Here is a 15,795-nt window from a genome sequence, read left to right on the forward strand (position 1 = left end):
ATATTTTAGAATATCAGTATCAATATGTATCATATGTTTGTTGGTCCTTTTGAAAATGTAGTGGATAAGCTAGTCTTTAGTAGGTGAAACATGGAGCCATAGATGTACACACTAATGTTCAACCAGTGCTTCAGGGAGATCACAGAACTGGAAAGTACCTCAACATTCATCTAGACCAGTGGTTCCCAACCTCTTTTGAGTTGTGTGACCCTTTTTAAATATAAGAGCCAAGTAACTTTTGACACATTTGCATTAAAAAGCATTTTTATAAAATAAAGAAAACACATTAAAATAGATGTTCAGATTATACTTCTAACACAATTATGAGGGGGACTGTAAATCTGCCTAAAACAGATAAAATTTGAGAAGGAAAAAAAATTCAGTACACTTTGAGTTTAACTTACTTTTTTGGGTATGAAAATTACCCTCCCTCCATGTCTCCTTCCTCCCCCCAAAAGAACCCCATCAATGAAGAACCCCTTTTCCTCAAACCCAAATAAACACCTCCCTCACAGCCCCCCATTCCCCCCTCCCTAGTTTTCTTAACTCACTTTTTGCCCTCGTCTTCTTCCTCCATAACTCAGGTGGTGCCCAGAAGGATTTCCCTGCCCAGGTCCCCTTTCCCTTCACTTTGCCACCATTGCCACACCTAGAAGAGCAGGAGACTCAGATGGAGCAAAAGGCACCGCTGTCACAGCAGCAACAACTTTTCAATTCTGCTGCCATCTTGGGTGCCTTCATCCAGGCTTCTTTCAGGCAGGCTAATGGCTGACATCAGTCTTCCAAAGGCAGATGCAGAGGAACAGAGAGAAATGAGTGAGAGCTTTTTTGAAGGGGCTGGGAGTGATGTGCATGTACAAAAGGAAAATTCATACTAAGAGGTAAAGAAGTACTGTACCTAAAAATTCTAGGCTACCTGCAATTCTGGTTCAGATTAAATTTATCTGTGAGCCAAGAGGATTTAAAAAATTACAGCATTCTTTATGCCATATTTAATATAATAAATATAAAAATAATTGTAACTAAAAACTGTGGCAACCCCAGAAAACACATTGTGACCCCCTTGGAGGCCATGACCTCCAGGTTAGGAACCTATGATCTAGACTAAACAGAAGATTAATCTGTTAATCCTCATATCACATTTTATTTTCTGCAGCTTTCACTCTACCAATCACTGCATTTGAAAAGGGGCAGAGAAGTGAGGCTAAAAATAGAAAGGTAAAAATTAACCCTTGGTAGCAGTATTAAATATTACTCCAATGTACAAAGGAGTAAATGCATTAGAAACAATCTGATGTGTCAGGTGGATGGATAGAAGCAAATGAGATTTTACCTGCTGCCTTCCTAAAATTACAGTATTTGCATTGGGTTGGAACTGTCATGGAGCACAAATCTTTAGGGGAAAACTTCCATTGTGACAACACTGCAGCGCATTCCCCCCCCCCCCAATTCTTACTGTCCCTTTTCATGTGATCTGAATCCTGAACTGTCCCTCTGTTAAAAGTTTTTAAAATGCAGCATCAGACAGCTAGATCTGAACAGAATCTAGCATTTACTGTTTGTTTTTTAATCAGAGATCCTTATTAGTTACTTGAAAAGCAAGGTAGATAGCTAGTAACTGTGGAAAAAGAGTAAAAGGGACTTTTTACAACATTGTTGCAATACAACAAATACAGGATCAGTCATTGTATGGTCTGTTGCCATGCCTGATTCTGCTGTTCAGAAAAGAAGAGCTCGCTCTCTCTCACACACACACACACACACACACACACACACACACACACACACACACCCCTCTGCATACTTGCCTAAGCCAAGTGGCAACAGGTATACTCTGCTGCTGTCTTAATTTAGATGTTTTTCTTCGCACAACATTTTATCCAAAGAATTATACCAACAAGCACTTAAAACACATAAACCAACTGCAAATTGTACAGCAGATAAATGAAAAACATCACTTGCTGATAGTGAAACAGACTGAGGGCATTATGTCTTTCTAGTATCAATATTAGTTGTCCAATTCAAACTGCAAAGCTGAAATCCTATCTTTAAAAATTAGGTAAGTTTGTTGATCTGCAGTGGAGCCAACCGTTGGCAGTTTCTATTAAAATGAAAACAATTTGAAGTCAAAGATAATGTAAGGCAGGGTTGCTGCCATTTTCTCAATTGTCCCTTGCAGATGTCTCCCTTCTGCTTTAACTGCAGAAATTACTGGGTGAAGCTTTTTATTACACAGAGATAAAAAAATTCACAGGCTAATTGTCTCGCATGAATGAGCCATTAAAATCATGACTACTTGAGGTGGTTCAAAAGCCAGATATTCTATTTAATAAAGTAAGTGTGTTTGGACCAGCTTTGTAGCAAGGTCGCCACATAGAAAGGCGGTCCGGGATTTATTTCAGCAGGTGCAACTTGACAAGATTTACCTGCAGAAATTCCCTCTTCTGCATTACTACTAAAGGTTCAGGAGCCCTGTCCTGCTTTTTAAGCAACAACCCTCACTGCAATGAGTGAAAACAGGAATAAATCACCTCTGCAATAAAGAAAGGACATTTTTACAAGCAAAGCTTCTGGCTATGTTAGTAGGTAACTCATTAAAAAGACAGGTGAAGATGGATCAGTATTTTGTTCCAAGCCTTCTCCTATGAAAAAATGTTTTCACAGTTCCAGAACCTTTTTTTTAAAAAAAAAAATCTTGGTTTGGAAACAGGTGTACAAATTTCTATAAACGTCTTACAGGTACTAACGGGATACCTCAAACTTTGCTATATAGTAGCTCTGTTTTATTGTTTCTCAATAATGCAAGCCACCTAGTAATGGCTGGGGATTCTATGTTAACACAAGCAGCATAACATTTGAAGGCAACTTGTCTAAATTTAAAAAAATCACTGTGGACCTTACCTGTTATATATTGATGACTGTAAATCAGTGTGCAGCTGATTATGTCTCTGCTGATTTCTTTGCCTCCTAAAGTTAGCAGGTATCACCATGAATAGGAAATTTTTTGTTTGCTGGAGCACAACAAATGTTGTTGTTTTAAAGGAAAATATGATCCTGTTTAGAACAGTTAAAAGTCTGTTTAACATGTATAGTTGCCATGAAATGTTGAGAATAACCTTGAAGAGAAAAAAAGGTGGTTGTAGTGATGGTGGGATAGAGCACTGGTTCTCAACCTTGGCTTACTCAGGAGTTGTGGACTCCCAGAAGCCTTCACCACCAACTGTGCTCGCTGGGGTTTCTGGGAGTTGCAGTTCAAAAACATCCGAGTAACAAAGGTTGGGAACCTAGGGGATAGAGAATGCTGGAGAGTAGCAAGGTTAGATAGAACCTTAACTAGAATAGACTTGATAAGGATACATGGGAGTGTTTTATTTTATTTTCCTAATTGTAGAAAGAGTTCATGTTCATTGTAGGCTACTTACACATCACTGATTTGCAGCGGGCACTGCTCTATATGATTTGGAATTCAACTGCCCAAAACGTCAGCCAGCATGGCCAATGGTCCAGGGATTCTGGGAGTTGAAGCACAAAACATCTGGATGAGCGAAAGTTGAGAACCACTGCTGTAAAATCAGTGGGGTGTTACTGCAAAACAGGAATGAGATGAAGGAAGGGAGTTGGTACATGGAAAACTCCTAGACTATATTGTGAAGATGTGATATTTTATACTAAATTAAGGGGGAGTATAGAAAATGCAATCTTGAAAATTTATTTTATTTATTTATTTAACTTATATGCCACCCACACTGCCCAAAGGTCTCTGGGCGGCTTACAACAATTAAAATACCGTAAAGAAATGAAACAATTAAAATTCAATTAAAATAGTTAGCATCACTTTCTCTAGTGGTCTGGTGGACCAGATAGGTGGGGTACAAATTAATTAAATAAATAAATAAATAAATAAATAAATAAATAAATATAAATAAATAAATAAATAAATAAATAAATAAATAAATAAATAAATAAATAAATAAATAAATAATTTAATCAGTTACAGCTGATAGAAACTTGTCAGCAAGAATCAAAATAATCTTTTCACTAAAAGCCTAACTGCCAGATACTAATTATATCAGTGGTAAATCACTAGCACACTAGTGTGTATAATGGTCTCACTTGGGCTTTCAATTAAGTCTACTCATTAATGAGCCACTTGAGTGCCTCTAGGCCTACAAGCACTTAAGTTGTGAGTGGCCTCAGCTCCTTAGTGTTGAATTGTAACATGGTCTGTTGCGCAATGCCTTATCTTGTGCTAGGTTATGGTACAGAGTCAAGAAAGGTAGGTTTTAAGATTGCAGGCCTGTGCACAGTTATTTGGGAGTTAACTTTATTTACATTGTGATTAAATGAGACTGCATTCAAGGGCTGCTTCCTGTACTAAACACAATGAGATGCTTGAATAAATATGGACAGAACTTCTGCATAGACAAAAGCATGATGAGATATTTGTGTTTAGGTTGAAGGGAAAATATATCTGCAGCAAAGTAGATTTCCATACCAATTAGTATGGGTACAATAGCACTTGACAAAATGAGAAGTAGTAAGATGAGCCAAAGGGGGTTCTTAAGGATACACTCCTTTCTAATGTGTGCCTTATTAAGTATGCAGTGAAAGTGCCAATTCTGCTTTTCTGTTATATAGCTTGTACCTGTTGCCACTAGCATTATGTTAGTCCTCACAAGACTGACTATTTTAGTTAGGTTGGAGGTGGCCCAGAAGCTTTATTTTGCACTCTATGTATTGCATGAAAATAAAAACCTATACTGTAGTCTGATTATAGAGGGAAGATTTGCCATTCCACCCCCTCCCTGCAACTGTGCCATAGTGTTCACCTAACCTTTCAGAAATAAATCATCTTCTGATTGCTTTTTACGGCATGAGACACGTAGGCAGATGCTGATTACTATAATCATGTCTTGTATGTGACGGATTTAGTAACTGCACTTTACTTTCCCAAAGTCTCCCAACAGGCTACAGAATCCCTCCCAGCCCATGATTATTAGCAATCAGGAGGATGCCTTTCTTGCATCACCTGTTATCCACTGACTCTATATACATTTTATAGCTACTGGAGTTCCTCTGGAGTTTGTCCATTTAACACATGGGAAACTTTCATGTCTGAAAATAGTGCATTTTGAAAATTAGCCATTTGCACTCTTATTGATTAATGCAGAATAGTAGAATGTCTGAAATGTTGCCTAACAAAATAGCAGTTATTATTACTGCTATTTTGTTAGGCAACATTTCAGACATTCTACTATTCTGCATTAATCAATAAGAGTGCAAATGGCTAATTTTCAAAATTAAATTACTGGAACAGGTCGGTCTTCAACCCACCCTTTTAGAACAGATTTGAAACTCCCATTTGTTATAACGTGGTTCCCAATGTGGGTCCATTTTCTTGGACTACAGAACCCAGAAATCCTGCCTAGCACAGTTAGTGGTGAAGACTTTCTGGGAGTTTAAGTCCAGGAATATATGGGGACTCAAGGTTGGGAACCACTGCTATAGAGGAATTTCCTTCATTACCATTCACCTGCAAATGGGTACTTGACAAATGGTATTAGTGATGTCAGCACTGTCACCCTTCAAACGTTATTGAATTGCACCACTGTCTATGCTGGCTAGGGCTGAAAATGCACTCCAACAATGTATAGGAAGCCGCATCTCACCTGACTCTCCTTTTCAACTATTGGAATAGATAAAAACATGTATGTGTTGGATTATATGGGAGGAGATCATGCATGTTGCTCCAGCTCATGCATTCCCCCATGAACAGCATACGTATTTTGTGGCTTCCCCTTCAGCAAAAATATGTGACAATAAGGAAGACAGTGTTGCACACGGAGATGTTTCATACCACATTGCATCTGTTTTAAAGGTAGATATCTTCACATATTTCTTGGTTATTATTAAAGGTAATTATTGTTTTTACACAACTATCAATTTGTCATTATAAAGTTTGAGATTTATTGCAATGCAGTGAATGTCCCAAGTCACAATTTCATATCCTCCTGAAGGACAAAGGTACTTCAGTAATTTCTGTGACAGGTTGATATATATGTAATATATATAAGTAAACTGCCTTCCTTTTCCTGAATCAGGTCCAGACCCAGGCATATTGTTGTCTGAGGTAGGGCATCAAATGTTGACAATTCTACATGGTAGTTTAAGCCAACCAAGTTTTGGCATATAGCAGAAAAATCATGTAAGAACCTCTTCTCCTCCCTGGCATCAAGTATACGGCCAGAATGAATTAACGATTTACTACTTTTTCTTGGCATCGTAATCATCTTCCTGCAGCATCTGCCTCAGGTTAATGGCAGAATAATAGAATCATAAAATAATTTAGTTGGAAGAGGCCTATAAGGCCATCGAGCCCAACTCCCTGCTCAATGCAGGAATCCCAATCAAAGCAGATCTGACAGGTGGTTGTCCAATTTTATTTTGATTGCCTCCAGAGCTGGAATACTCATCACCTCCCAAAGTATTTGGTTAGATTGTCATACTGCTCTAGCAGTTATTGTGTTTTTCCTGATATTCAACCGAAATCTGGCATCCTGTACCTTGAGTCCATTATTATGCATCCTGCACTCTGGGATGATCGAGAACAGATCCTGCCCCTCCTCTGTATGACAACCTTTCAAGTGTTTGAAAAGTGCTATTATATCTCCCCTCAGTCGTCTTTTTTAAAGGCTAAACATGCCCAGGTCTTTCAGTCTTTACTTTTAGGGCTTGGTTTCCAGCCCCCTGATCATCCTTGTCACCCTCCTCTGAACTTGTTCCAATTTGTTAGCATCTTTCTTGAAGTCTGGTGTTCAGAACTGGACACAATACTCAAGTGAGGCCTAACCAGGGCTGAATTAGAGGGGGACTAGTGCTGTGTGGGATTTGGAAATTATACTTCTATCAATGCAGCCTAAAATAGCTAAAAGAGCAACGCCTCCCCTTCCTTTTTGCTAAGCCCCGTGTCTTCGCAAAAGGCAGCGGTAAAGAGCTGCCTTCCATGTATAAAACGACCCTCAATTTTTCTCAAATTATTTAAGGAAAAAGTGTCATTTTATACACAGAAAAATACGGTATATTCAGCTTGTGAGCTACAACAATTCCAAGATCCTTCTCATTCATAGTATTATTGAGCCAAGTCCCCCATTTTGTAACTGTGCATTTGGTTCCCCCCTCCCCGCGATTCTTTGCAATTCTCCTTGTTAAATTTCATTCTGTTGTTTTCAGTCCAGTGCTCAAGCCTATCAAGATCTTTTTGAATTTTGTTCTTTTCTTCCAGGGTATTAGCTATTCCACTAAATTTTGTGCCATCCACAAATTTGATACGCATTCTCTGCACTTTGTCAAAGGTTCTGCTGAAGTAAAGATGTATTATGTTTAGAGCATTCCCGCTGTCTACCAGCAGGTTACCCGATCAAAAAATGAGATTAGGGTATTCCAGCAAGATTTGTTCTTGACAAATCAGTGTTGGCTTCTAGTTACTAATGCATTGTTTTCAAAATGCTTGCAGAGTAACTGTATTATAATCTGTTCCAGAATTTCCCCTGGGATAGATGTCAGGCTGACTGGTCTGTAGTTCCCTGGTTCATCCTTTTTGCCATTTTTGAAGATAGGGACAACACTAGCCCTCCTCCAATCATCTGGCACTTCACCCATCTATGATCTCAAGAAAATAATAGACAATGGTTCTGAGAGCTCTTCAGACAATTTCTTTAATATTCTTGAATGCAGTTCATCCAGCCCTGGGTATCTGAACTCGTTCAAGGTAGTAAGGTATTCCTTAACTATTTGTTTAGCAATCTCAAGCTGCAGTCCTATCCCCTCCACTTGCACTTCATATGTGTCTGGAGGATCATTATCCTTTGGGAAAAGAGTAAGCTAAAATATGAATTTAATACTTCTACCTTTTCTTTCTCTTCTGTTATCTTTTTTCCATCTCCATTGAGTAGCTTAGCCACAGTTTATTTTCTTTGTTTTTCGCTATGCAGTTACATGAAGAATGCTTTTTTTGTTCCTTTTAGTGTCTCTAGCTAGCCTCAGCTCATTCTCTGGTTTTGCCTTCCTAGTGCCATTCCTGCAATTCCTTGCTACTTGTCTCTACTCTTCCTTTGTAGCCTGGCCTTCCTTCCACTTCCTATATGTGTCCTTTTTTTTTGTTTTCATGTCCTCTCTGAGGTTTTTCTGAAGCCACATTGGTCTTTTTTGCTGTCTTCCCCTTTTTCTCTTGTTGGACTTGTTTGTAGTTGTGCTTTTAGAATTTCCCATTTTAGAAATCCCACTTATCTTTGACTCCTTTTCCTGTTAGAAGCTCCTGTTTTCAGACATTAGCTATCATTGTTCTGCGTTTATTAAAATTGCCATTGCTAAAATCCAGCATATATGTGCTGTTATACTCTCCTTTTGTTTCCTTTGAAGTCAAGAACTCAAGTAGAACATAGATACTTTCCTCCAGAGTTCCCCTTATTACCACTTCTTCCACAAAGTAATTTCTATTGGTTAGAATCAAGTCAAGGATAGCTACTCCTCTGCTTTTTGTAGAAGGAATTTATCAGCCACACATGCCAGGAATTTCTTGGAAGGGCCATACAGTATGTGACAGAATTTGTCTACCAACAGATATCAGGATAATTTAAATCTCCCATTACTCTACTACATTGTGTCTCTGAAATTCTTGCAATTTGCTTTTCCATTGCTATTTCCTGCCTTGGATTCAGTTCTCTGTAACCTGGAATTTCTGTCTTTTAAAACCCTGACGTCACCAGTATCCTATAAATAAGGTAGCACTACCTCAGCTGTTGAACATAAAGGTGCTGCTTCTGTGAGCTGCATGATTGGGTAATTTAAGAAAAGGGAGGAAGTGCAGTCTGGAGACGAAAGGTGGCTTCAAGAGGCAATAGGAAGCATGGACTTTCTTTTAAAGGTTTTTCTTTTAGACCACATTGGTTCTGTTAGAAGTGCTATATCTATCAAATTGCTGTGGAAGTTGCCAAAAAGTCTAGCTGTCTCTTGTGGGGATACATATAAGACTGTAAACTCATGCAAAACAGGCTAAAGCAAACATGGAATTGAAGACTCTGTTTCTGGAGAAATTTGAGGAAAACCATAACTGGCCAAGACTTTCTGTGTGTTTCTTTCCCCTTTAAATGCTCTTTGTTGACTCAGAATGAAAAACATCAGGCATAACTATATTGTATTTTACCAAAGGCCTGTTTAGTCCATTGTTCTGTTTCCACAGCCCAGCCAGGTGACAAAACCTAGAAGTAGGATGTATAACAAATGCAGCCCAATCCTCCTGCTTCTTTATCCCGCCAGCTGTTAGTGAAAGACCTATCACCTTTAATGCTGGAGATGTCAGGTAGATGTCTCATCGACTGTGTGAAGAATACCTTTTGGGTCTATTCTGCATCTCCTACCATTTAGCTTATTATCTATTCTTGGTGTCAAATATTATAGGGAGAGAAGCTTTTCTTTATCTAATTTCTGTAACACTGTTTAATTCTATATAGCCCTGACGTGCCCTTAATCAAAATTCCCCTAGACAAAAGAACCTTAAACAGATTGTAGCGCTTTTTCACAGGGGAGTTTCTCCAACACTTTGGTCCTTTGGTTGCCCCTTCTGTTGTTTTCCCAGTTTCACAATATTGTTTTTGTGGTGCAGTGACTCAACCTGTATACAGCTTGTTTTAATTTTGTTATCAGTGTGGTCCTAAAAAGCGGAAGTTATTGCTACTGCTGTCTTAATCCCATATCAGTTGGTTAGATTCCTGTTTATTGTCCTGGTTCGGATGAGATTCCCATCTTTAGAAGGAAGTTTTCACAATTCCACCAAGGCAGAAACACTCACCTACAATACACGGTTGCTGCCAGAAACAGGATAGATTTCAAGTTCTCTCCCTTGGTTGTTTGCATACATTACAATAATCTCTGAAGTACCTGACATGAGAAGAGCTCAAGTGGGTTTTGAAAAATCCAGACATGATGGTGAATGAATGCATCAGTGACTTTTTCCTACATGTGTGCTTCAAGGAAGACATGTAACATGCTTCTTCTTCTTCTTCTTCTTCTTCTTCTTCTTCTTCTTCTTCTTCTTCTTCTTCTTCTTCTTCTTCTTCTTCTTCTTCTTCTTCTTCTTCTTCTTCTTCTTCTTCTTCTTCTTCTTCTTCTTCTTCTTCTTCTTCTTCTTCTTCTTGCTGCTCATGTTGGAGGCTCTTATTCGGGGCTGGACATCATCATGACTGTCTTGATATTGGGTGCAGGAACTTTGAACAGGGATTCCATGTTGCACCCTAACCAGCCTTCCAGGTCCTTCCACCCAGTTTTTCTGCACTTCTTTTCCAATTTATTTTACCTTGAACAGTCAGCTGCAGTAATCTGTGCTTCTTGTTTCTCATTAGGTGATTGAAGCATTTTAACTTTCTGCATTTTATTCAGCATGCTACGAAATAATTTAGTTGGATTATGTTCATGTGGCAGAGAGGACAAGTGTGCATTTTTCTTAGAGCAGAGTAAGAACATATACTGTAAATCACGCCTCTTTTGATATGGGGGATGAATTGCACCCCAAAGGTCAAGCAACCGGCTAAGGGTTTTTGTTAAACTTGTATTTCTCCAGCAAATAATGCAGAGCAAAGATTAAGACAATACAATATGATGAAATAAGAACATGATATAGTTTTTATTCCTGACTAGAGATGTTTATTCTGATGGAGGAAATCGTTGGTCTCTTCCAGGGTTTGTTGTTAGGGTTTTTGTTTTTGTTTTTGGTGTGTGTGTGTGTGTGTGTGTGTGTGTGTGTGTGTGTGTGTGTGTGTGTGTGTGTGTGTGTGTGTGTGTGTGTGTGTGTGTGTGTGTGTGTGTGTGTCAGTTTTAGTGCAAAGTATTTGGCGAGCTAAGAGTTTGCAATTCCTTCCATACTGGGATGTTGTTCTTGACAGAAGCTAATTCTTTTGTAACATGGGTTTGCCCACAGTCAGCAGCCTGTGAGAAGGCCAAACTGATCAGGGGGAAGGTATGACTGAAAATCCTGGAATCCCTTGTTCATACAGATAAGAAAATCACAATGCTGGTGTATATCGACTTATGCCAGGACATATAATTCTGCATAATTTTGCTGGAATGATTTTTGTGTAAAGTCATAAATCTTGCCAATGTGGACTGGCTCTGGTGCAGCCTGGAAATCATTTCCTTGTGTCCTGTAGACAGAGGTTAACGGAAACTACAATCATTTCCCTTCTATCTAGAGTTATTCTGCTCTGCTGATTGATTAAGCAGATTACCTCTAATACAGCTATTGAGCAACAGGAAGTGAACTTCTGGCTCTTGAGATTAACCATTCCCTATCTTTTCCCTGCCTAGCTGTACTGGGACAGAATTCGGCATCAGGAGTAATTACGTTTTCCCTGCCTAAAATAATTCATTTATCAGATCATTCTCTCTCTCTCTCTCTCTCTCTCTCTGTATCCCCCCCCCCCTCCATTGCCGCTTGATTAAGGGAATTAATTTCAGGTGAAAACCTTATTCTTTCAGCATATAGGTTTCTGGGCAAAACTGTGCAACATACAAACAGATATGCACAACCCAATTTTAAGTTTGCACAAGAATTTGAAACTACATCATGTTGCCTTGGGGTGGCTAATTTGTTCAAAGAACAAACTAGCTACCCTAACCCTAGTTAAGTCCTGACCATGACTACCTTGCCTGGTGATCTCTGAAGACTGTTGAAATAGGAATTTAACGGATGTACCTACCATCAGTGAGGAATCTGTGGCTGTCCAAGAGTTTTTGGACTCCAACTATCATTAGTCATGCCAGTACAGTTAAAGTGGATGATGGGGATGGTTCACATGTTCTCCACCTCTGGTGTGAATGAACATACGAATCTGAATCATTCTGAATCTCTCATTAGGCCCATCTAACAGAATTACAGGTACTCTGGTGAACAAGAATTCAGCAGAAATCTTATGCCTGTGACCTGAAGTCCTTTTTGTCCCAGTATGCATTTAAACCATGTATTCCACCCTCTATTTCTCGCTTGCACAATTTCTAATATATATTCTGCTCTTGTCTAGGCTAATCCTTTAGCCTAGATCTACCTGAAAAAGTTCTCTATATTAGTGCAGACTTGATCTTCCTTTTACCCAGTCCTGCCCGGGAAAGAGATCTTAAATTAATTTTGATTAATAGTATTTAGCTATATTTAGGGAAAGAAGGTATAAACCTAGTTACTTTCTAGTCAACTTCAGGCTGTGCTTATTAGCCCACTTCCAGCATGACCCGTTCCAGTTTTATCAACACTGTTTGTAGAGTGTAGAAATTTATGGGCTTTATAAGCCTCTATTCAGTGGATAAAAGTTTATAGACCTACAGAGCAGAATTAGCTTCAAGTCTTCCTACAGTAGACTGCCCCTTATTGTTTAATTCTCCTCAACTGGCATTTACTGTCTCAGTAACTCACTCAGAGGCACAGGTAAAAGAAAGAACAAAAAGTTCCATTTTACTCATAGTTTTAAATAGATAAAATATTGCAGAAAAATAATGACTGGTTACATGAACAGAGATTAACTGATTAACTAGCTGCATTGCTAAATAGCTATCTGACTACATACTTCTATCTCCTGACTAACCACTGGCTGAGTAAAAAGAGCAGGAAATGCACTTGAGTAGAGAGGTGTGGCTCTCTTCAAAATTCTGAGGTAGAAAAGGAAGAATTGGATACTGCTGAATTGATTGTCAGTACCCCGAGTCCAGAAAGGTCCCTCCCAGCCAAAACCTCTTGAAGGTATCGTATGTTACGTTTTAATGTTTCTAACACTGGCTACATGAGCGAAAACATGTTTAAAATACTGTATATTTAAAAGGCTAACGTGAAATTCTGCACTGATTGCAGATGATGCATCTGTGGATTATGTTTGCCTGTAAAGGGTGATGATGATCACCATCAAGGCAGGGCAGAGTTTGTGTAGGAGAGAGGGTTTCAGGAGATTATTTTACCAGTCCAGCAAGGTGTGCCTTTCAAAATCCCCTGTATTACATGATCACCAACAGCACAGGAATTGGTTTCCTTGGTAAGACTTAACAACTTGTCATGCTTCCAGACCAATCACCCTAAACCATGGGTAAAGTAATGTATGGGCTGTGAGTAACATGCAGCCCCTCAGGGCCAATTTTGTTGGCTCAGAAATTCTCCTTGTAGCCAGGGGCATGTGGGCAATTGTTGTCATGTTCTGAGGAGTCCCCCCTCCCCTCCCCTTTTTTGGCCACTAGAGAGCACAGGGGGCCGTTTTTGAGTTCAAAAGGGCAATTTTTGTAATAATTTTCTGAGGGGAATGAAGGGAAGCAGGAGTGGGGCTGGCCCTCCAAGATCCAGAGATGTACATATGTGGTCCTAAAGTATACGCAGTCTGTTTCTCTCCTTAACTAGTTGTTTTGTGGTAGTAAGAGTGAAGGGGAAAACGGTGGGAAAATACAGGAGGGCGATAAGTTGAAGGCAACACCAAATTCTGTGATGATGATTGCATAATAAAACCCACATCTGGAATTATCTTTGGAGAAAAGGGAGATTTTCTGTTCCTGTTCCACTGTCATGTGTAATACATGTAAAATTTCATTGATTGTTGGTGGAGGAGTTTATTTTTTAAAAAAAATGGAAGAAAGAAGGAAAAGGTGGTAGGTTATAGCGACAGAATATTATTCTTTTTCAAAAAGAACCTCAGTGGGTTAAACAGGTTGGCTTGGTCTTTATAAGGAGCGAGTCATAAGGTAAGAACTGTTGACCCTAAACTTTGTTCAGCCAGAAACACAGGTGGCTTGGTAGGGAGGAGGCAACATTATTTGCTGTTTGCTGTACTACCCAAAAAAGTAAGCTCCCCCCACCTTTCCCTTGAATATTTAACCTTTTATACATGAGATCAGAAAGCTGTTAGCTGTAGCCTCTCCTGTCCAACTGAGCATAGAATTGCAGTTCTAGGCTTCCTTGCGACGCTGACAGCATTATATTGCAAAGACTAAGAGAGCAATTTAAAGTCTGCTCAGAGATAAGGCCAGTTAAGTTCCATGGGGCTTACTGCTAGTAAATGATCATTGCACCAATTGCACTTAATCAATGGGGCTTATGTCAGAACCATTAATTTTTCACATTGATTTCCATGGAACCAACAGGCAAGTAACCTAATACTACATCCATTCTATAGTATTTTGCTGCACTAATGAAGAAACATCTAGTACACGTATGACAGTGTTGCATGCAAAGTTTTAGTAGTTTCGTAGCTCCTACAGGCAATTAATGATTTGGGATGTTTTACTGAACCAACTGATTTGTCAAAAACTGGAAGCAAACTTCCAATGTACACTGCTTCACTGTTTGTCTCAGCTGAAATTATGTATATTCCACTGCACAATTGTGTCCAGCCCTGTCAATGAATTCTGGATGTTTTATTGTGTAGATAGCTCTCGCTATTTCATAAAAAGTGTCTCAATCAGTTTAGGATATTAATGGAAAATACTACATGTTTGCGGATTGTATTTATTTTTCATTGTATGCATTTTATTTTTTTAAAAAATGATTTTATGCGCTGAAAACACAAAATATAGTGGGTAAGGTATACTAACTACTGGTGGGTTCAACCGTGAATTGTAAACTGAAAACCTCCACTTTCATGGTCTCAGTTGCATTTATTCTGTGTAACAAATAAAACAATGTTCTGTGTTTTGTAACAGAAATGCAGATGCATACACTCCCTTCTAAGTACTCAAAGAATGTTGAATGTTTCTGTACTTACTGTGCTTAGGAGTCTTCCTCCTTCCCTTCGTACTGTAATGAAATCAGAATGCTTGAGTCAGATTCTTCAAGATTGAATGAAAAAGGGAGATGTCACACATGAATCATTCAGTCAGTGTTCAAGTAGGGCCAGCTCACTTGTTTACCATAGCCAAAGCTTTTCTGTAGGAATGTTCAAAAGGCAGAGGAAAGAAAGGGAAGGGCTCAGGATATGACATCACCCACTCTGTTTTCATGTGACTGTTGTTTGTGAGTGTGAGCAATGTGCAGAAATAATTAAATTAATCAATGTGTTTGAGAATCAGGGACTGGATTGTATCACAAACTTTCATTTTCTTTCCATTTGGCATAAAAATAGAAGAAAGGCATATTAAAACAGATTTTAACTACTAATTTAGAAACAATTTTAAATGTCAGGACTATGAAAAAGCATATGTGATGCTGCCCAGAAACCTCCTGCCTTGTTTGCTGAAGCTTTGTGGTCTGATGCTACTGACTTCCCCTTTCCCGGAAAGTCTGGTAATGAGAGTAAAGAAGAAAATATGTAACATGATTTTCTTGTGGACTGTTTCAGAATGCAATAGAGAAATGCAGCTTGGACACAAGAACCTTTGGTGTTCTTATGACATACCTCAAGCGATTTAAAGCCGAGCAGTCCAGATGTACTTTGCAGGAGCCATTTACCAAAGCTGTTACACATATTCAAAGTGTTGTTGATTTAATGCTTTGGAACTAAGATGAGACAACTTACTTTCCCAGAATCCATTTAAAAAGCAACAACAGAATCTTCCAAGAACTAGAACTACACTTATAAGTATTCTAAGATTTCAGCCATTTGCCACATATAGTTCCCCCAGCAGGAAAAAAAAGTCTCATACTAGTGTGGTGTGTTTTGTTTTATCTTGTCATGGGCAAATCATGATGCAATAAATACAAAGGTATGGACTTTGACTGTTAGTAAACGGGTCCCATTTGTGGGAAACTGAAATTTCTTCCAAGGGAGGGAGTGGCACAGT

At 38.9% G+C, this 15,795-nt stretch overlaps 2 protein-coding genes across 2 annotated transcripts in view; one reads left to right on the forward strand and one right to left on the reverse strand.

The window, feature by feature from the left end:
• Nucleotides 1–15,642, reverse strand: part of RALB (RAS like proto-oncogene B) — a 40,275-nt gene extending 24,633 nt beyond the window's left edge. Inside the window, exons 1-2 of the mRNA XM_078378322.1 lie at nucleotides 14,918–15,642; nucleotides 14,781–14,812 (exon numbers count right to left, since the gene is read on the reverse strand). Of these exons, the coding sequence (XP_078234448.1) occupies nucleotides 14,781–14,812; nucleotides 14,918–15,015 (130 nt within the window). The 5' untranslated portion in view covers nucleotides 15,016–15,642. The remainder of the gene's footprint in view (nucleotides 1–14,780; nucleotides 14,813–14,917) is intronic.
• LOC110085420 (leucine-zipper-like transcriptional regulator 1) overlaps nucleotides 4,200–15,795 on the forward strand; it is a 55,566-nt gene continuing 43,970 nt past the window's right edge. The window contains exon 1 of the mRNA XM_020805603.3: nucleotides 4,200–4,276. The gene's annotated coding sequence lies outside the window, so the exon portion shown is untranslated. The remainder of the gene's footprint in view (nucleotides 4,277–15,795) is intronic.

This window comes from Pogona vitticeps, chromosome 1, assembly GCF_051106095.1.
Source record: "Pogona vitticeps strain Pit_001003342236 chromosome 1, PviZW2.1, whole genome shotgun sequence".
In the NCBI taxonomy this organism is placed as follows: Eukaryota; Metazoa; Chordata; class Lepidosauria; order Squamata; family Agamidae; genus Pogona; species Pogona vitticeps.